General features: G+C 37.4%; 1 protein-coding gene and 1 long non-coding RNA gene across 8 annotated transcripts in view; one reads left to right on the plus strand and one right to left on the minus strand.

Annotated features, from left to right (window-relative positions):
• Positions 1-11,229: 11,229 nt before the first annotated feature.
• The window catches only part of TBCK (TBC1 domain containing kinase), a 222,567-nt gene continuing 212,341 nt past the window's right edge, over positions 11,230-21,455 (minus strand). For all 5 annotated transcript variants that reach the window (XM_025465822.3, XM_035709619.2, XM_035709620.2 and 2 more), the window contains one exon: positions 11,230-11,810. In XM_025465822.3, coding sequence (XP_025321607.1) covers positions 11,700-11,810 — 111 coding nt within the window. In that variant the 3' untranslated portion in view covers positions 11,230-11,699. The remainder of the gene's footprint in view (positions 11,811-21,455) is intronic.
• Positions 13,068-21,455, plus strand: part of LOC112671602 (uncharacterized) — a 54,008-nt gene continuing 45,620 nt past the window's right edge. For 2 of the 3 annotated variants that reach the window (XR_007407836.1, XR_003143721.3), the window contains exon 1: positions 13,068-13,181. This is a non-coding gene — a long non-coding RNA (uncharacterized LOC112671602). The remainder of the gene's footprint in view (positions 13,182-21,455) is intronic. The other variant, XR_007407835.1, reaches the window with a different exon arrangement.

Raw genomic sequence — 21,455 nt, forward strand, 5'->3', positions numbered from 1 at the left:
AAGAACATTGGGAGCTAAGCAATGCATATGATGGGATTAGGTTAGAGAATATCATCATTGTTTGAAAAGAGACTGATGTACGATGTACAAGTTGGCTAAGCTAGGCCAACAGCTCTGGCCATATCTGTAGCAGGAAGAGTGCTTTTTATTCAGGTACAAATACCTATCCACACTCCTTGGTTAATGCCAATCCTGAAAGCCTGCTAAGTTCAGATACTATCTCAGGTGCCTATTAGAGAAAGTGATAAACTATATAGTTTTGTCCCCACAATACATCCAGGCATAATTTAAAAAAATCAGGGTCACAGTCAGGAGCCCTCGAAATGTACACACCAGTACTCTGAAATTCTAATTATTATAAATACATTTGTGTTTTGATGTGATCTCACCCATTTAAAATGGGCACCACTCTCTCCTTATAATAGTTTCTGGGTATAATCCATTCACATCTCCCCTCTGCAAGGAAAAGTCGCTGTGGATCTCACAGATGCTACTGAGGAAAATGACCTTCAGCAGGCAGAGATAAACAAGTCTGCTTTTCATCTTCCAACCATTGATTTTCTGCAAGGCAAACCACAAAGCTGCTTTGAAGTCCGGGGGAAAGCTGCAAGGGACGAGGGAGATAAAACTGAAGGCAAGAGTGGATTTGAAATAAAGTCAATCTCTGTCATCTAGGTGTAGATGGCTATTGGCAAAGCTGAAACTGCCAGATTTTATCAAGAGAGAATTTAGATTATTGTAAAAAGAGGGTGTTTTAAGTTGGTAAAACTGGGTTGGAGGAAGGTGATATGTAAAACAAAGAGAAATCTGAAAGGATCTTGGATAAAATGTATCCATTTAGCAGAAACAGTTGCTTTTAATCAAACAGTGGCAAGTGTGTAGTGTATAATCTATTTTAACACTGCTGGGGAAGGCTTCCCTCCTGTTTATGTTGCCTTATAGGACCAAAGATACAACTGTAAGAGTATTTTTTGTGTCAAAATTTCTTCTTAAAACAGTACAATAGGGGGATCCCTGGGTGGCTCAGCGGTTTAGCGCCTGCCTTTGGCCCAGGGTGCAATCCTGGAGTCCTGGGATCGAGTCCCATGTCCGGCTCCCTGCATGGAGCCTGCTTCTCCCTCTGCCTGTGTCTCTGCATCTCTCTCTCTCTCTCTATGTCTATCGTGAATAAATAAATAAAAAATCTTTAAAAAAGCACAATAGGTCTAAATTTTAGCTTAACAGTTTGATAGATCAGTTATGACTTTTATAAAAATTGTAAGCATATTACATAAAAAAAAAAAAGATTTTATTTGAGAGAATGTGAGGAGTGGGGAGGAGCAGAGGAGGAGGGAGAGAATCTCCAGTAGACTGTGTTGAGCAGGGAGCCCGACTGGGGGCTGGATCTCAGGAACCTGAGATGATGACCTTAACCTGGAACCAGGAGTCCAACGCTTAACCGACTGAGCCACCCAGGTGCCCAAGCAGATTACATTTGAATGATACTTTTCCCTTTACAGAATGCTCTTCCATGAGCTTCATAAGCCTGGGAGATGGGCTGGATAAAGGCTATTATCCCTGAGGGAATTGCACAGGGCACACACACTGAGAGGGGGCTGAGGAGAGGCCAGAAGAGCAAGGTTCTTGGATTCTTGCTCTCTCCCTCTTTCTGCAGGTTGTCTCTAATTTGTGGTTTCTTAGGGGAGAGAAACTCTAACTCTTGCTTCTTTGTCCTCTTTCTGAAATGTGTATTGTTTTTCTCTGTGTCTTTTGACAACTTACTCTTAATGTGTTAGCGCTGGGATTTTGACACGTTTCCCATTCTCAAGGTGTCTGGGAAGTTAAAGTCTGACGCACGAGTTGAGGAGGCCCTGCTCTGGAGACAGCCACAGTGGAGGCTGAGCTTCCTGAACCGTGCTGCAAGAAGTGGGATTGACCGTGATTCTGGTCGGTGTAAGGGTACTTAGTGTTGTGAAAGGAAAGATCCTTGAGAAAGTTCAATCCCTCTCTCAACCATGAGGACAACAATTGCCAGCCAACCTGAAATCACAGCCCACAGTCCTTCCTCATTCCAGCCCTCTAAGAGCTGGGTGAGCAAAAAAACACATGCCATTTGAGGGGAAAGCATCATGGAGGAGTTAAGGTTTCACCAACCTTTGAGATAGCTAAATCATTCATGTGCTCTCATGGAGCAACAAAAACGTGACCTAGAGCCAAGATATGTCAAGTAGAGGGTCTATGTTGGGAATAACAGCTTTGGAGTTTCAGTAAGACTTTTTAAAAATTTACTGTTTTCATTTGGTTATTTTTAACAACTAATTTGTACCAGATATTTAATTTAGCATTTTGTTCAGATCCTACAAATCAACTTTTTGTTCTAGCTGATTAAGTAGTAGAAGTACATACCCAAAAATCCACTCACATAAAATTTCAATCAGGCTTTACAAAAAGCACCTAGCAGCTTTTAAAACGGTTCAGTTAATGTCATAGACAGGACTCGTTAATTAAAAGAACTAAATAATTACAACAATTAATTTCCTCATTTTTATCCTTTAATAGAATAAAAACTATTCTACTGATTTAATAGAATTTGGCTGACAATAATGAACTTTATTTATTTATTTATTTATTTATTTTTATGATAGTCACACACACAGAGAGAGAGAGAGGCAGAGACACAGGCAGAGGGAGAAGCAGGCTCCATGCACCGGGAGCCCGACGTGGGATTCGATCCCGGGTCTCCAGGATCGCGCACTGGGCCAAAGGCAGGCGCTAAACCGCTGCGCCACCCAGGGATCCCAATAATGAACTTTAATATGAATTTTGATATTACATCATTTAATCAAAAGGGGTAGTTTTAAAGTCATTTCAGAATGTCGCATAGTTAATTATTTATGGGGCAATTAATATAGTCAGCTTCTGCTTGACCTACTGTCATCTATGGGTAGTTTCTATACAAGTATATAACATCTGGTTTAATGTAAGTTTTATAAGTCACCACTGAAATTTTAAGTTGTTGTTGTCTTGCTGCCGACGATTCATGTTAAAATGACATTGCCAGAATTGATATTGAAATAAGTGGGTTAAGATGTAATGTCTTTTTTCAAACTATCTCCTTAAATAATTTCATTCATCTCTACATTTACACTTTAAAAATATGTGATTCACAAGTAAATATATTTTGGAGTGTGTGCTTCAATGTCCAATCAGCACACTTCATTCCATGGTTTTATAAAATATTAGTTAACCAATAGCTATATAAATATTTATATATATGTTTATTTCTGAAATCTGAACTAGTTCTTTTCTATTACCTGGGATACTGTTAGACTTAATCTGCTTAGGATAGTTAAATTAATATAAAAGGGAGAGGAGTGTTTTTAAAAATTTCCTTGCTACCAGGAAAATGCTCATCTCAGACCTCTTTTCAGGCATCAGATGGTAGCATAAATCAAAATGATTTTCTGATATTAACAATAAGGTGTGTTGATACAAAAAAAATCTGTTACAAACCAAACATAGATAAATCACAGTTTAGGGGGACTATAGAGTCATTGAGTTATATTAGCTCCAAAGGAGGGTTGAAACACTGAGCAGTCTCTATCAGATTAATTTAAGAAAGGAAATAATTCATAGGAACCTCCTACCTCTGAATTGATATGGTGTGATAACTTTTTTTGCTACACAGCAGTAAATGGATATGTCTCTGAAAATGAATTCTGTTTATAGTAGTTTCTCAGGGTAGGCCTTCATCCCAAGGCTAATCTCAATCATGAGCAGAGCACAGTCAAGCTAGGGCAGGTGGGGGACAGGGTGTGCAACACTTTTGGGACAAGAACCTCTTGAATCCTTTGTAAACAGGAAATAGACTCAGAATAAGGAGTTAAAATGGTCACACTGGACAATGCATTAAGTTAGATGCTTTATCCTGTCTCTATATTGCCATATATATTTAATAATAATGTGTGAATGCAGAGATTGTTTTTAATTCTCATTATCCATTAAAAAAAAAAAAGATTCTCCTTGGTGGCATGACACTATGCAAATTACTCTGTGTCATTTGGCCTCGATCCAGTAGTCATATTCCTCACATGCCTTTCAGATCCTTAATGACCCTATATGGTGTCCATGGCAATGAATACATACATGGTAGATGGGATTATTAATCGTCCTATAGATAATTTTAGAAAAGATATGTTATCTGACAAGTAATAAATTATCAGGATAGTTTATCTCAGTGCATAAAAATATATATTTTTTAAGTTAGCAAATGACCTAAGTGACCTGTTTCTTCTATGATTAAAAGACCTAGAAATTAGGTTCCCTTTGCCCTCCCCAGATAAATCTTCTTGGCTTTCCACATGTAACTAGGCGGCTGATACAAGGACTTTTCCAATCCTCTGAGCCTAGTCCCTAGCTATGGACTAGAAGGCAATGATTGAAGGTCAATTGTGACCCTGTATATAAAGGACTTGACTGTAGATGGAGACAATGTGGTTCTCTACCAGGGATGTTTTCTGGGTAATGTTTTATTGGAGGTTAAGAGGTAACATTAACAAGGGTTCCTCACAGTGGTTCTATCCTTAGCTCAAATAGTTAGCTATATTTTGTCTGTGTGTGTGTGTGAGGAATCTTTATTTTGAATAGTGAATATGATAGGGGCAGTGGAGCAGCATCTCCTAGGAGCTGATGTTAAGTGGCACTTCTATGTCACATAGTCAACAGTGAGTTTTTTTAAATAAATTTTTATTTATTTATGATAGTCACAGAGAGAGAGAGAGAGAGAGAGAGAGAGAGAGGCAGAGACACAGGCAGAGGGAGAAGCAGAGGCTCCATGCACCGGGAGCCCGACGTGGGATTCGATCCCGGGTCTCCAGGATCGCACCCTGGGCCAAAGGCAGGCGCCAAACCGCTGAGCCACCCAGGGATCCCGTCAACAGTGAGTTTAATCAACAATTGTAGTTGTTCAATTTTGTATCTGATGCATCATCTAACACAGAGCCTGACCTAAAACTGATCTGTAATGAATGTGTAATGGGGTGAAATTGGTGTCCTTTTGCCTTCTCTGTCTATATGTGATGGACTGAGAAATGGGTTAGGAATCAATCACGAAAGCAGAATTATAATTTTGGATCCTTTACTGGCTATGTGATTTTTTGCAAAATCGTTTCATTGTTCTTTTTGTTTGAAACAATGATGCTTGGATTGGATGATCTTTAAAATTCCTTTTACCTTCATGATTTGTAATCTATAGACAACATAATGACCATAGGATGGTTAAACCTATAGTTTGCTGGTGAATATAACTAGCTGGCTTTTAAAAAAAATAACAAAAGGAAAACCATGATTTGTGATATTTGCTGTTTCTATGGTGTAAATACTTCTGCTGTTGCCAATTTTAAGTTACCAGTGTGAGATCATTAAACATAGAGTTGGGAAGAAATGGGTATATTCAGCTGTCCCAAGCCACTAGGAGCCAGTTCCAGCACACTATAAGCCTTAAAATAATATGTTATTCTTCTATAAAGGACTGAAAAGTATGCTAATTAAATTGAAAAAAAGTAATAAGGATGAGAAAGAAGAATAAATTTCAAGAGTGAATGATACAATTAATGCTTGGATTATACTAGATTTTAATGCTTTACCTAGTGATCACACTATTATAGTTTTCAAGAGAATATTAAGTCATGTGCTGTTTTTTTTTAAAGTCACATTTCTATATAAAGATAGTAATATTTCAAAAGCTGTATCTTTTAGAGTGGCAGGATGCAATATTTAGAATCTGATCTAATGCTTTAAATGCATGTGTTATAGCTCTAAGATTAGTCTTAAGCCAAGACTGGACAGGATTTTAACCTCCACCACCCAGAGGATTAATATATAATATTCAGGAATGTTGACAATACAATGCAATGAATACTTGGTACTCATCCATGCACTGTTTACTGGTCACAGTGAGCATTAGAACAGAACAGTATTATTGCAATGTTGCAGAGAATGCAAACTAAAAATGTGTCCTCTGAAGGAAGGAGAAAAAAATATTAAAGAATGTCAGTCCAAGGAGACATGAAGCCTGGAAGTCATGGTAGAAGCTACAAATACCACAGTCTATCTAAAGAACACTGAATTTTCCAAGATACAAGTTTAATCTTCATGTGACAAGCATCTATCATAAGACATTAATAAGAAAATTACTCAGAAAAGATATAAATACATGCAACTTAAAAAATATGGCTAACTTTTAAAATGGCTTATTTGTAATGTGTACTGTTTCTAATATTAAATGCGATAAAACTGGGTTGCAAAACCTAAAGTTTGTGTGTGAGCACTTGCTAGTGTCAGACAGTGAAGGTTTTTAACACTCCTGTTATTTTTCCACATAAAATCTAAGGTGGTAGTTGTGAAGTTGTCTCAGGATTGAACATCCAAACAAAAATCTATCATAAATATTATTGTTTTGCTTCCCCTCTTTGGCTTAATGAATGTTTACCAAGAAGATTGAATTATTTGGTTAGCAAAAGGCATATATGAGCCACGTATACCCTTGAGGTGACTATGTATGACTCCGATACAGTAAAACATTCACCAACTCTACAGCACTCTAGGCAGCAGTCCTATATGTTTAGAATGGGTTTTATCAGATGATACTACTGCATAAGATCTTTTAGAGAGGCTGTACCATACTTTTGATATTAATCTATAAAGAAGTACAATTGACCCTTGAACAATACAAGTTTGAACTGTGCAGGTCCACTGACATGAGAATTTTTTTCAATAAGTACAGTACAGTACTCTAAAGGTATTTTCTCTTCCTTATGATTTCTTTAACATTGCCTTTTCTCTAGCTTACTCTATTGTAAGGATAAAGAATTTAATACATATAATATACAAAATATGTGTTACTCAACTGTTTGTTATTGGTGAGGCTTAGGGTCAACAGTAGGCAGTCAAAGTTGTACATGGATTTTTGACTGTGTACGGATTGGTGCCTCTAACCCCTGTGTTGTCTGAGGGTCAACTGTATTTATGTAACTATTTGGAGAAGGAAACAGAGGAGTCAAAGATCCAGCACCATCTATGCTTTCCAAAAGTCTGACATTATTTATTGTTCTCATTTTTAGATAGATGAACACATGCCTAAAAACCTGTTCTAATTTTAGGACTTACCCCAACATTTCTTTTCTTTTCTTTTCTTTTTTAAGATTTAATTTATTTATTCATGAGAGAGAGAGAGACAGAGACAGAGACATATGCCGAGAGAGAAATAGAGAAATAGACTCCATGCAGGGAGCCTGATGTGGGACTCCATCTTTGGACTCCAGGATCACTCCCTGGGCTGAAGGCAGGCACTCAAACACTGAGCCACCCAGGTGCCCCCTTACCCCAACATTTTGAACAATTATTTTGAACACATATTGAACACATTTTGAACACCATTTTGAACACATTATTGAACACTTCCATCTGTCTACAACAGATTTGTCTTTCTTCACTCAGTACCAGGACAGTCCCTCCTGCACCTTCCCTGATTTGGTGGGGTTATTTTTAGTCATTTCATGGAACAAAGAGTTCTTTGAGACTGTCACTTGTTTCTAGTAGTCAATATAAACTCCCTACTGGAAGGCCCAAGGCTGTGTCTTTTAATCCAATGTGCATTAAAACCACCATTCCTAGGGCCTATATTGATACCTGATATTCCATGGGCCTGATAGTATTTCAGTTCCTCTTCAGATCTGACATCAAGAAATTGGTTAAGTATTAAGACAGTTTTAATCTTTTTAAATTTAGCATTTTGGGACAACTGGGTGGCTCAGTGGTTGAGCATCTGCCTTTGGCTCAGGGTGTGGTCCCAGGGTTACAGGATCGAGTCCCACATTGGGCTCTCTGCATGGCGCCTGCTTCACCTCCTTCTGCCTATGTCTCTGCCTCTCTTTGTGTGTCTCTTGTGCATAAATACATTTTTTTTAATTTAGCATTTTTATGCTTTGGAAAAGATGCAGCTAGCTTAGTTTACTTTGTAGTTAGAAGTTACTTGTTCCAACTTATAGAATTACAGAATTTTAGAGTTGGGTAGAACATTAGAGATTTTTTTTCTTCACTCAGTGAATTGAGATTTCAATATATTTATATATGACCAGGTACCAGGTAAGTTTGCATTGGAAAAAAATTATCTCTTTTTTCCCCTATCCATATAAATTCTAAAATCCCTAAGTAAGAGACCCAAGTTTTACACTTAACAAGCATCTCCAGTGTAGTGGGTTGCTGAATACAAAAAGAAGTATAAATTATGGTCTTTGACCTTAAGGAGCTCAGTTTTAATATGGGCCCCAAATGTGAACAGATAATTGCAAAATGATGTAATAAGTCTATTATTAGAAGTATGAATGGAATGCTTTGGGTATTGAGGCTTTTAATGCAGTATGAGGAAGACTGAGATGACTGGAGATGCTGCTGCTACTGGATTATGAAGGATTTATAAGTGTGAGTGTTTGTGCATTTTTGGGGCTGGTGGTGGTAGTAAGGGCATTCCAGGCAGATTGAAAAAGAAACATAGTGCTGATAGTGATAGTGTAGGAGTCAATGATATATTACAAAGAGCCTCTATAGGGACGCCTGGGTGGCTCAGCGGTTGAGCGTCTGCTTTTAGCCCAGGGCATGATCCTGGGGTCCTGGGGTCGAGTCCAGCATCAGGCTTCCTGCAGGGAGCCTGCTTCTCCCTCTGCCTATGTCTCTGTCTCTTGCTGTGTCTCTCATGGATAAATAAATAAAATATTAAAAAACAAAAAACAAAAAACAAAGGGCCTCTACAGTTATGGGTCATATAGGTTTAGATCAACAAATAGTTGTTGAGGTTAATTTTGTTGGAAATATCTGCCACCGAATATCATTCCTAGCATGTAAGCACGGAAGGGACTATATGCTCTTTCTTATTTTACTGTTGATAATATTAAATATTCATAATTTTAATGTTTAAAAAACTCATTAAAAAATAAATCTAGGGACACCTGGGTGGCTCAGCGGTTGAGCTGTTTGCCTTTGGATCAGGGCGAGATCCCGGGATTCTGGGATCGAGTCCCACATTGGGGTCCCTGCATGGAGCCTGTTTCTTCCTCTGCCTGTGTCTCTGCCTCTCTCTCTCTCTGTCTCTCATGAATAAATAAAAAAAAATAAATAAGTAAAAATAAAAATAAATCTAAATGTATTGAGTTTTAAGAAAGATCAAATGCAAAATTGTGATGGAGGTTGGCTACTATTATCTTCTTACACAACTCTCCTTAATACCCAGGTCTTCATCTTCTCCTGCTACCTTCCAATTCATTCAATTCTCCACTCCTCATCCTTCTCTGCTTTCTCAGTAAGGCAAACTTAAAACTCAGAACCACTCCTTTCAAGTGATCAACAGTGCTGCATTATGTCCTCATAGTCATGAGAATGAATAAATCACAAAAGGTTGAAGGAAAGGATAAGAGGACTTAATGATATTTCTCTTATTATGGTAGATAATGATCTCAAAATACTATTAAGGAAATGGTGGAAACATTTTCTTACTATTCTTAAATTTTTCTTTGTATATTGTGTAGGGGTCAGAGAATGATATAACCACTAATTATGTTAGTGTCTTGCATCTAATAGGTATTTAAGACATATTTGGTGAATGACTAAATATAATTCAATGAAGCAAAACAAAATGACATAGCCTCTGGGACAGCTTAGTATCTACACGCAAGAATGTGTTTGGATACCCATCTTACACCATACACAAACATTAAATCAAAGATCTTGGGAGGGATTAATGGGGAATAACTGCAAATAGTTACAGAATTTCTTTTTTGGAGAATAAAAATGTTCTGGAATTAGACAGTAGTGATGATTGCACTATTTTGTGAATATACTAAAAACCACTGAGTTATACATTTAAAAAGGATGAATTTCATGGTATGTAAATTTTATCTCACTAAAAAAAGTAGATGCAAAAAACCAAAACAAATAGAAATAAAAGCACAGTCAGAGTTGAATTGAGGCTCTTATTGAAATGTTCTACATCTAGTAGTCCTAACACTGAAGAGAAATATAAGTTAAAGAGGAAAAAAAAAAAACCCACCACTGTTCAGTTAAAATTGAAGATAGTCAAGAAAGATGCTATATTTCAATAATTCTAAGATGGATATTTTTTTCACATTTCTGAAATGGGAATGCATCTTATAATTGATGGTATGTCCAGTTAAATTGGCTGCATTTTTTCTTTCTTTATAGTATATACAATTATGACATGTCTTAGATTCGATGAAGTACACTACTTAATTTTTAGAATAATGTGGTATAGGGTGCTAATTATCTTCAATATAAGTTTTCCTCTTCCCACACAGTAAATAATAAAAATTTTAATAATAAATGTTTAATAAATTTTTTAAATAATTAAAGCTCAAAAAATAAAATTTTTACCTGGGTAAATGATTGCTCAGCCAAAGGTTATATATTCCCAGTTTTTCTTACAGCTAAGTGTGGCCACACATATAAGTTCTGTCCGATGGCATATAAGCAGAAGTAATATGTGCAACTTCTGGTTTGTGCCCTTAAAGAGAAAGAACATTCTTTTCCTTCTCTCCTTTCTTCTATGCTCCCTCCCTTTTTCTTTGCTTCTCCCACACCCTCTCATTCCTCCTTCATTCCCTTCCTTCTAAATGGCATATGTGATGGTGTGAGCTGAGCAGCCATCTTGATCCATGAGACAGAAACCATAAAGCAATGTACAGATACCTGAGTTCTCTTTTTTTTTAATTTTTAAAAGATTTTATTTATTTATTCATGAGAGACACACAGAGAGAGGCAGAGACACAGGCAGAGAGAGAAGCAGGCCCCATGCAGGGAGCCTGATGTGGGGACTTGATCCCGGGTCTCTAGGATCACATCCTGGGCCAAAGGCTGTGCTAAACTGCTGAGCCACCTGGGCTGCCTGATACCTGAATTCTTAATGATTATACAACCAGTATACTAGCCCTAGACTCATTATGGAGACTTTAATGTGAGAAGTACAGTTCCAGTTGGTTTAAGTCACTCTTATTTTGGGTTTCTCTGCTATAGGTGATAAATAAATGTTCTATCTAATGTGAATGGTTTCTGACTTTCATTTTGCTGGAAGTAAATTATTATTACTTTTTTCAGTGGGCTAAATTCTTCTCAACAAACCATACACACACACAGACACACACATAATCTGTTTGGGCCAAAAATGAGTCACCAAATATAGCATTCACTTATAAGGAATATATTGTGAATAGCTTTTTACTTTTCATTATCATGGAAAGATGACTTCAACCTTCATTCAGTCTATGGTTCTAAATAATACCTTTGTTAGGACTGTCTGTTCAGTGCAACGGGAGACAGATTTTTTCAGTGCAATTGAGATTTCTTGATAATGCTAAATCTGCCTTGTCAGCTGAATTCCTCTGGCTTTGTGTTGCACTGTGGTAAAAATACATGATCGGATTTCACTGTTAAGGAAATTCTTTCAGCAATACATGTACAGTCAAGTTTGTTGCCTGGATAGCTGAACATGTGGGTTATGAGATTAAAAAAAAGGCTTCAGGACAAAACTTTATGGCAATGCCACAATGTGGAAGTCTAGCTGTTTTAGAGTGGTGAGGCTATGAAGAGTTGGGCTGTTGAGGGCTGATATCACTCTGTCCTTTTCACAGTCACAGTCCTGGTTCTTCATATCTTCATATTTGAGGAGATGGGACAGTGAGGAGGCCTGTTGGCTTGATCTTATTAATGCCACCATCTAAAATGCAGATTCTTGGATATTTCATCTTCACAAGATGAGCTGCAAACTAAAAAAAAAAAAAAAAAAAAAAAGGCCAAATTTATAGAGGATATACAAAATCTCTATTTCTCCTATTCCATTTTTTTCTCAAGCTGTGAAAGACGAAACTAATAATACTATCACTGATGTATCAATGAATATCATTAATCGAGTTTTTAATATAAATCAAATCACCATTTAACATATTGACAGCTCCTTTATACTATGGAATAAATGTGTCTCTTTAGTTCTCTTTTTAAACTTGTCAGAACAGACAGTAAATATACATGGTAAATATTCAAATAGTATTACAGTGAGAAGTAAATTCCTCCTTCCTGTCTTCTCAGTTTCCCTCTCCAGAGGTCATTAATATTACTATTTTTCATGTATTCTTTCAGTGATAGTTAAAATATTCCCAAATCTATACTGAACAATTTGTGACATTACTGTCAATTTACTAGTTATTGCAATTCCATGTATTATGTCCAAGAGAGAGTCCATAAACTTGTAACATGTTTCTGGAGCAACTTCAATGAACAGTTTGAGACCACAAACTTGGAATGAATTTGAAGAATTGATCTAAGAGGTCTTCTAGATGGCTAACAAAATAGGACTTCAAAAGGTTAACAAGACATACATATATCTTCCTGAGTTGGCCCACATCTACCTACCAGGATCATTGGTTATCTTTCTCCATTCCTTTGCCCTTATGATAAATCAGTCCTGAATTACTTGTCAATCCTGATAGAAATGAGATCACTTTAGGATTCAGAGCAGTTTGGTTGTGCAGGTTACCCTTTGTTGGGAACACGTACTATTTCCTACCAGCTCCTGGATATCCTTTAGTTCTTCTTCAAAAGCCCCTCACCTTCCTCCATCTGCCTAATTTCTACTTATTTCTCTACTCAGACAATTTCTTCTCTACATGCTAAGTCTCCAGTACAAACCTCTCTTGTTAGCCCCCAAAATTCCTTGGGCAAATCTCTGTCTTTTGCTTACCGTGTTTATTTAAATTACCCATTTCAGAGCCTGCTTCATTTACCAAACTGTAAACTCCCCTAGGACAGTGAGCCTGTTCTGTTTCTTTTTATCCCTAGTGCCTGGAACATAACATGAGCTCAATATATGCATATTGGACTGAACTAAACTATGACAAATGACATACAACCTGAAGCAAAAGAATGAAGGAACGAAGGGCTTTCTGGAACTCTGGCATTTTATTTCCATTCCCTCCCCTTCGTGGTATTCTATTCTATTCTATTCTATTCTATTCTATTCTAATCTTTGAGTATTTGTGTCCTCATGTTCTTTTCAATTATTTTGTCATAATCTGATCTCAGATCCCTCAAGAAAAATGAATACCTGCTGGCCGTGCTGTTGGGAATATTTGAAGCCTCAAGTAAGCAGTCTAGACTTTATGGTTCAAAAGCTGAATGTTTTGGTCAGGATAAGTTCAAGGCCTCAACACTGGGGATTCTGCTTTATTGATCTGGGACTCAAGAATGTGTTTTTGTTGTGGTGCTGGTCGTTGTCTTAAATAAACACCCCTAGATTCTAATGCAGGTAGTCCGAGTACAATATTTTGAGACATACTACATAAGGCAAAAAGATAAAGGTATCAGTAAGTAGATGGATTGGATATTGCTGGACTGAGATTTTTAACAATCTTCAAAACTACTCACAGAAATGGATCTTAATGCTGCTGATCCCACTGATCTTTTCCATTGTTCTCTGCGGTGCTTTAGTAGATTCAATGGCTATTGATATTTCAGACCCTATACTCTTAGCCACCTGAAGGCATCCTTAGTAGTAATTAATGTTGAAGAAAAATAGTGCTTCTGTATTTCAAAAGGTTATCAAGTGAGCTAGACTGCTAATGTGAACTGGTCTTCATACTATTCTTGCCTATTTCTCTTTGAACCTTAGTCCTTCAGAGCAGAGGTGCTAGATTCATCTGCTCTGAGTCAAGTGCAGGCAGCATAGTCCCTGGAACCATATGATTACTGAAAGATCTTTGCTTCATTCTCTCACATGTAACAATACAATTACCATGTAGGCCGCAACTCTAAGATATTAAACATAGCATTACTGAAAAAATCTTATGGTAAAGAAGTCTTAGCATTCAGTGCTTTCAAAAGACCGTACAAGTCAGAAACAAGTAAGGAAGGACTTCTTATTGTACATTTAACTTAATCTCTCTCAAACTATGCTGTAGAGCTAGAAAGAGTGCCCACAGTTGTAAGGAGGGACATAACAACTAGGTTGCTGTTGAGCTGGAAATGGTAAACGCAAAGTGGGCAGGACAGAGCACTTTGAAACAATTAGAGTGTTGCTACATTGGGGGGTCTAAGAAGAAAAGTAGAAACAGAATACAAGGAGATGGCAAATGTTTAGGTGCCTTGAAAAGCAAGGCTGTGCTTAAGTAAAGAAAAAGCGTCAATGTTGAGTTTTCAGGTAAGGATTTTGAGTTCTGCTCTGCTTGTGGCTGCAATCACCCATGTTAAATACTGGCCCCTAACAGTGAAAGCATGTCTGTATCTTTTCCACTCCTACCATGGCAGCAGTTCCTCTTTTCCATTTATTCATTTATTTATCAAATGTTTTAGTGAGCACCTACTGAGTACTAGGCACTGTTCCAGTTTTTGCAGTGCTTATAGATCAGTGGAGAGAGTAACTAACCAACAAGTAGTATGGCTATTACACAAGCAGAAGTTCAGGGTACCTCTGAATTCAACAGGGATTAAGGGAGCTGTTCCCCCCTCTCCAGCCCTCTTTTCTTGATGCTTGAAGGGAATGGGAACCCAGATGTGATGGCCACTTTGTTGATCAGATAATACACTCTGTGGCTATAGTTTGAAAGGGAGGAAAGAAAGGGCTATGTACAGGGGTGGTTTCCACCGTGTGAAAAAAAGCCATGCCATTCATGGAGAAGATATGTGGTAGAACAGAGGAGAACCAGGCAAGTAGAGTTCAGGGTCTCATCCATCTTTTACTCTTCATCTGGCAGGGCTTTGGCAGGGTTAGGGTGTTAACACACAGGGTACTGGACTTCAGTGATTAAGGATCTAGGGTAGCTTGCAGCTGTAGCTTTGGGAGAGGCCTGACCTCAAAGAGAAGTCACAAACCTAGACTCACTGAGCAATATCCTTGGCAGAAGTGGCAGGATGTCATATTGGACCAGTGGTTATAGAGCTCTCAGAATCTTCTGGGTGCTTTTAGTAAACAGTGATACCCAAGACCCACTCTAGATCAGTAATAAGTAGAATTTCTTGGGATGTAGCTCCAACATCAGGTTTTTTGTTTGTTTGTTTTAAAGACTCCTAGGTGATTCGATTGTATAGCTAGCATTGAGAATAATTTAACTAGGTAATGGGATTCATTTGCTGGTCAGGTTTGTCTGAGATCTCAAACTACAATTTTAGCAGGTATAGTCTTGTGTGGAGAGCAAGTTACTTTGCACTAAAAATGCTGTCATGTTTGCAGGGCTGGGTTTGTGAGACCAAGTCCTATGTGGAGAGAATGGGGTTCTGCACAACCAGCTGAGATCTATAGGTCAACATTCCATTTGGAGTTGGCAGGGTCTGATATTTGCTGGGATAGGATTTGGGGACTCATAGATGGCAAGGCGGCTGCATTTCTTATGGGAAATACTCCCATGTAGAAAAGGCAAAGCTCTTACATTTTTGTCATTCCTCTGGTTAGTAGAATCTGGTGGTGCTTTTCATTTCTAGGGCTTAGTCAGACACACCTCAAAACAGCACTGTCTGAAAGTGGCAGGCCCTTATGGGTGGCACTCCATTTTGTTTTCTCTGTCTTTCATCTTAGCTTGAATTAAGAGGCTGGCATGTTTGTCCACGGAAGTCAAGTTCTATTATAGGAGGAGAATAAGTGGAGGAAAGGGATATTTTGACCTGCCACAGAGTAGTGTAGCTTAACTAAGGCCAAGAAATTAAGGCTGAGTATGGCTAATATTTAAGAGAAGTACAGAACAGGATCATGTTGTTTCTTTTTTTTTTTTTTTTTATGATAGGCACACAGTGAGAGAGAGAGAGAGAGAGAGGCAGAGACACAGGCAGAGGGAGAAGCAGGCTCCATGCACCGGAAGCCCGACGTGGGACTCGATCCCGGGTCTCCAGGATCGCGCCCTGGGCCAAAGGCAGGCGCCAAACCGCTGCGCCACCCAGGGATCCCAGGATCATGTTGTTTCTTATTGGGTGTCCTAGGACGCAGGTTTGGTAGAACCCACAGGCAGCTAAGAAAATTTGGCTTCTGCAAGATTCTGAAAGGAGCACATTGTAGGACAATTAAGTTTCTTGATGTGAAACTTTGGCCTTGTGAGTTTAAGTCTGTATGGGGAACTGGACAATTGCCATAAATTGACTAACACTCTAGTGAAGCTCAAACTGAGGTCTTTTTCTCTTCCATTTTATTTGTCCATTCCTTTCCATCCAAATACTGCTAAATTTGGGATATGGAAATACTACTTTTAGTTGGACATAGAACTGAATAAGGGAACTGGTGAATTATCCTATAATGCACAGCTGTAGTAATTTCATTTTCTTGGTTTTATGGATACGAGTCTGATGCTATATTAATCCTATGTATCCTCTTGACTCCTGCAATTCTGAAAATATGGTGTCCATTTAATATTTCTGACACTGTGTCATTGGGGCTGAACTGGTACTTCATGCAAATTATATACCTATTTCTAAGTTTGGCTGGACAACTCAATAAGTGTGGGATGAAAAAATATGACAAATAGAATATGGGATAATTTCTGTATTTAGAGTACAGTGTGGCCTTGTGTTAAAAATAACCCAAGTGCTGTCTTGTTCTGATTATTTAAGAAATTCTGAGGTCATTAATAAGGGTCTTGATCATTTGAAGGGGTTATTTTTTGTGATTCCAATTAGAAACACAATTGGGAAATTTGGTAGTGTAAAGATTGTATCTTTAAAAATTTTTTTAGAAAAATAGTTTGTGTTACATAAGGGGATATATAAATTAATTGTAGTTTTTTTCTAAATAGCTGTAGTTTTCTTGTTTTAATTTTCGGTTTCCTATACAGTTTCCATTTCCATCTTATCTCTTCTCATTCTCTCTTTTTATTAGGAAAAATGTCAAAGATCTATATAAAAATAGACAAGAATGGTATAATGAGCTCCTAGGTACCCAAAACCCAGTTTCAACAATTACAACTCAGACAATTTATTTCATTTGTTCCTCTTACCCACTCCTCTTGACCACATCCATTATTTTGATGTAAATCCCATATATCATTTAGTACATAAATATGTATCTTTGAAATAAAAATACTTAAAAGATATAACCACAGTACCATTATCACACCTAGAAAATATTAATAATAATCCCTTAATATAATTTAGTAAGTGTTCAAATTTACAATTACTTCATAAATGTTATCTTTTCCTCCATTCATCTATCCATTCATCCATCCCCTACTTATCTGTATTTACAATCTGTTTATTTGCATCAGGATCCAAACAAGGTTCATACATTGTGACTAATGGATGTCTTTTAGCCTCCTGTAATATACATATTTATTCTATCTCTTCATTTCTTTGCAGAAAGTCTATTCTCTCTTGAATCTACTCCAATCAGACTTTTGTCTCTATCACTTCCCTAAAATACACTTAGAAAGGTCAGCAAGAATATCCACTTTGTCACACTGCCAAATTCAATTTTTATGACTCAATTTGGATCTGATTTGACCCATCAGCATTATCTGACACATTTGATTATACCTTCCTCTTTTCAAAACTCTCTTCCATTGGCTTTCAGTAGGTCAATCTCTCCTAGTTCTCTTACCTCACTAGCTGATCTTTCCAGTCTGCTTTGGTATATTTTCCTTGTCTTCCTGACTTCTGTCCCATTGCTGTTTTCTGAGTTCTCTTCTCCATCTCCATTCTTTCACTAAGTGATATCTAGTCCCATGGCTTTAAGTCTCATCTGTACACTGATGCCTTTAAATTTATGTCTTTAGCCTCTTCCCTGAACTCTAAACTCATGACTCTCTTTCCTCAATATCTCCAGTTAAGTTTTCCAAACTTAACAGTTTCAAAGGAAAACACTTAATTTCTGCTTTTATCTCTACCTCTAAACTTCTGCTGAAGTCTTCCACATATCAGGAAATAGCAGCTTTACTCTTCCAGCTATATAAGCAACAAATATGGATATATATTTCTTTTTTCTACCAAAGCATCATGTAGTTTCTAACTTTCAAAACATACTGAGAACATAATCACTTCTCACCACCTCTGCTATTGCCACACAAGCCCAAGCAATCATTATTTCTTAAATAGATTACACCACATATTATTCTAACTGGTCTTTCCTACTTCCATCCTTGCTCCAGTGGTCTATTCACCACACAACATGAGTGATCCTTTAAAAATGTTAGATCATATAACCTCTCTTTTCAAAGCATTTTAATGGCTCTTGGTTTTATTATTTTTTTTTCAGAATAAAATCTAAAGTCTTTACTTTTATCTATGAGGTCCTACATGAGCTGCCAACCTGCAAACCCTTCCTCCACTCCCCATTTTCAGCCTCTTTAATCTCATCACATCTTAGATTATAGCAATAACTTCTTGTCTGACTGCTTCTCTCCTCATCACCTAAAGTCTTTCACTATATGGCAACCATAATGATTCTATTAAAATAAAAGTCATGGGATGCCTGGGTGGCTCAGAGGTTGAGCATCTCCCTTCGGCCTAGGGCGTGATCCTGGAGTCCCGGGATCAAGTCCCACTTCGGGCTCCCTGCATGGAACCTGATTTTCCCTCTGCCTATGTCTCCCATGAATAAAGAAATAAAATCTTAAAAATAAAATAAAATAAAATAAAATAAAATAAAATAAAATAAAATAAAAGTCAGATCATCATTGTTTCCCATGTTCTAGTGGCTTTCCATCTCATTCCAAATAAGGGCTTTCCTGATCATCTTATAAAGAAAATAAGCCACTAGCCTTCTTTCCCCTCATCCTACTTATTTTCTATTTCAGCATTTATAACCCCTTGATATATATTTACTGACTATAATTGTAAGTATATTGTAAGCTCCATGAAAATAGAGACTTTGTTTTACTTACTACCATTTCTCTAATGCCCAGAAGAGTGCCTAATACACAGAATTTGCTCTAATATCTACTGAAGAACTGATTCATTCATTCAAGAAATGCTTTTTGAGCATCTACAGTGTGTTAGGAAGTATGCTTGGCACTGGTTAAACTGCTTTATTGCCAGCAGAGAAGGAAAAAAGGATTTTAGGAAAATAGTAAGGAAACTAATTGGATCTGGTAAGAGTCAAATATTATTTTCTCTTATTCTTTACTAACAGAGTCTTTGCTCAACTCTTTTAAGTTGAAAGAGGTAAGATAATTTCTAAAACTTATGTTTTTAAAAGGTATCTACATAAGAAAAACAATTTATACAAAAATATTGATGATGAAGTTTATGAATATGTAAATAATAAACTCTTGTGTAATTATTTTGCTGTAGAAGTCCACAGAGTAGTCAGATGACAGTTAATTTTATTTCTAGTTCATTTCCATAGTTCAGGAACTGAAATAGATAAAATCATTTGAAAAGGATGCAGTGGAAGTTTTACTTTCTATTCTTGGGCTCCACATGACTTCTCAGCCTCTGTTCTCTCAAGAAGTTTGGCAATTTCTAGTGGTATGTGGGCCATTTGTTTGTGAAAAACAAGTAAGTTAATATTTTCATGTGCAATGTTAAATTTGTCTTTTTTTTTTTAAAGATTTTATTTATTTATTCATGAGAGACAGAGAGAGAGAGAGATAGAGGCACAGACACAGGCAGAGGGAGAAGCAGGCTCCATGCAGGGAACCCGACGTGGGACTCAATCACACCTGGGTCGAAGGCAGCGCTAAACCAATAAGCCACCCGGGCTGCCCTCTTCTTTGTCTTTCTTATATGTAAGTCTAAGAAATCTCATGGGGGTTAAAGGAAGATAATTTAAATTTTTTAAAGTATACATTTTGATTAGAAATGGCAACAAAACTAGATATTTCCTGAAGGCAGGGGTGCCTGGGTGGCATAGTCAGTTAAACATCCGACTTTTGGTTTCAGCTCAGGTCATGATCTCAGGGTCATGAGACTGAGCCCCACATCAAGTTTGGTGCAGTACAGAGTCTGCTTGAGATTCTTTCTCTCCCTCTTCCTCTGCCTCTCTCCCCACTTATGCACACACTCTATAATAAACAAATCTTAAAAAAAATTTCCTGAAGGTGCATGATATCTCAGCATACTATAAGTCAATGCAACTTTTTTTCATTGTTTGCTTTGTTGATATCCCAATAATAGACCTTTTCCTCCTCACACGTCAAAATGTTTTCCTTTCTTCCTCTTCCATTTTCCTTTGATCTCTTGTTTTCTTTGTTGATGTCCTCTACCAATCAAGTGCTCTAAAGCAATTTAAAAAAAATTATAAACTTGGGGCATCTGGGTGACTCAGTCGGTTAAGCGACTGCCTTTGGCTCAGGTCTTGGGAATGAACCCCACCTCAGCCTCCCTGCTCAGCGGGGAGCCTGCTTCTCTAGCTTCTTCCACTCCTGGCCACTTGTGCTCTCTCACTCTCTCTCTTTCTCTCTCAAATAAATAAATAAAATCTTGAAAAAATAAATTTGTAAGCTAGTTTATAATGGAGACAATGGATTTATACAGTTTCTTGAAACAAATTTAAGCATCTTTAAAGGGTCTTTTGGCAGTCTATTGTTAAGCCGATTACCTGGAATTTGTCTTCCATTCTGGAATAATGCATTTATAAGCTATTAAATTTAATTACAAGAATGAAAAACCCTACTTTTTTTTTGTATTGTAAAATACTAAGGTGCTTATTTCATATGTGGAAGGATTGTACGTATACACATCCTGTTTTAACTCTTTGAATTCTAGTCTGAACTTCTAAATCCTTAACTGATGTTTTCATACTCATGTCCCATTAGCACTTCAAACTCCCTTATGTCTAAAATTCATCAGTCTCTCTAAATCTACTTTCTCTTCCTATCTCTGTTGAAGGTATCAGCAGTCCCTGCTGTCCCCCTGCCCCGACCACCACAAAACCCAATCTGGAAATTTTAAGGTTATCTTTGACTTTTAAAGGTTTTTTTTTAAGGTTATTTTTTACTTTTGACTTTGACTCCATGCTCATTTAGTCACAAAGCTGTGTCAGTTCTCTCTGTGCTTGTCTTGGATCCATTCCTTTTTTCCATTCCTCTGCTCCTACTCCATTTTAGATCCTAATTACTCTTGGATTAGTTCCTAAATGGTTCTTGTGCTTTTAGTTTTTCCTTTTCCATTTGCCTGGCACTCTGCTGCCTAAACAGAGCAATTTGGGAGACCCTCAGAAATCCTGAGACCCCCTAACACTATTGTGTAGACTTTTTTCTTTCTAAGGGCTATTGCCCTCAGGCAAGGTGATTCAAGATCTGTGGATCCTTTTCAAGGAATAGCTTGCTTCTCTATAGTCAGGAAGGACAATATATAATATCCAAAAGTCCTTACTGAAAATTTCATTTTGATAATATTGTCTAAAGTTTCTTTGTATTTTGGGATCCCTGGGTGGCGCAGTGGTTTGGCGCCTGCCTTTGGCCCAGGGCGCGATTCTGGAGACCCGGGATTGAATCCCACGT

This window comes from Canis lupus, chromosome 32 (genome assembly GCF_003254725.2).
Source record: "Canis lupus dingo isolate Sandy chromosome 32, ASM325472v2, whole genome shotgun sequence".
In the NCBI taxonomy this organism is placed as follows: domain Eukaryota; kingdom Metazoa; phylum Chordata; class Mammalia; order Carnivora; family Canidae; genus Canis; species Canis lupus.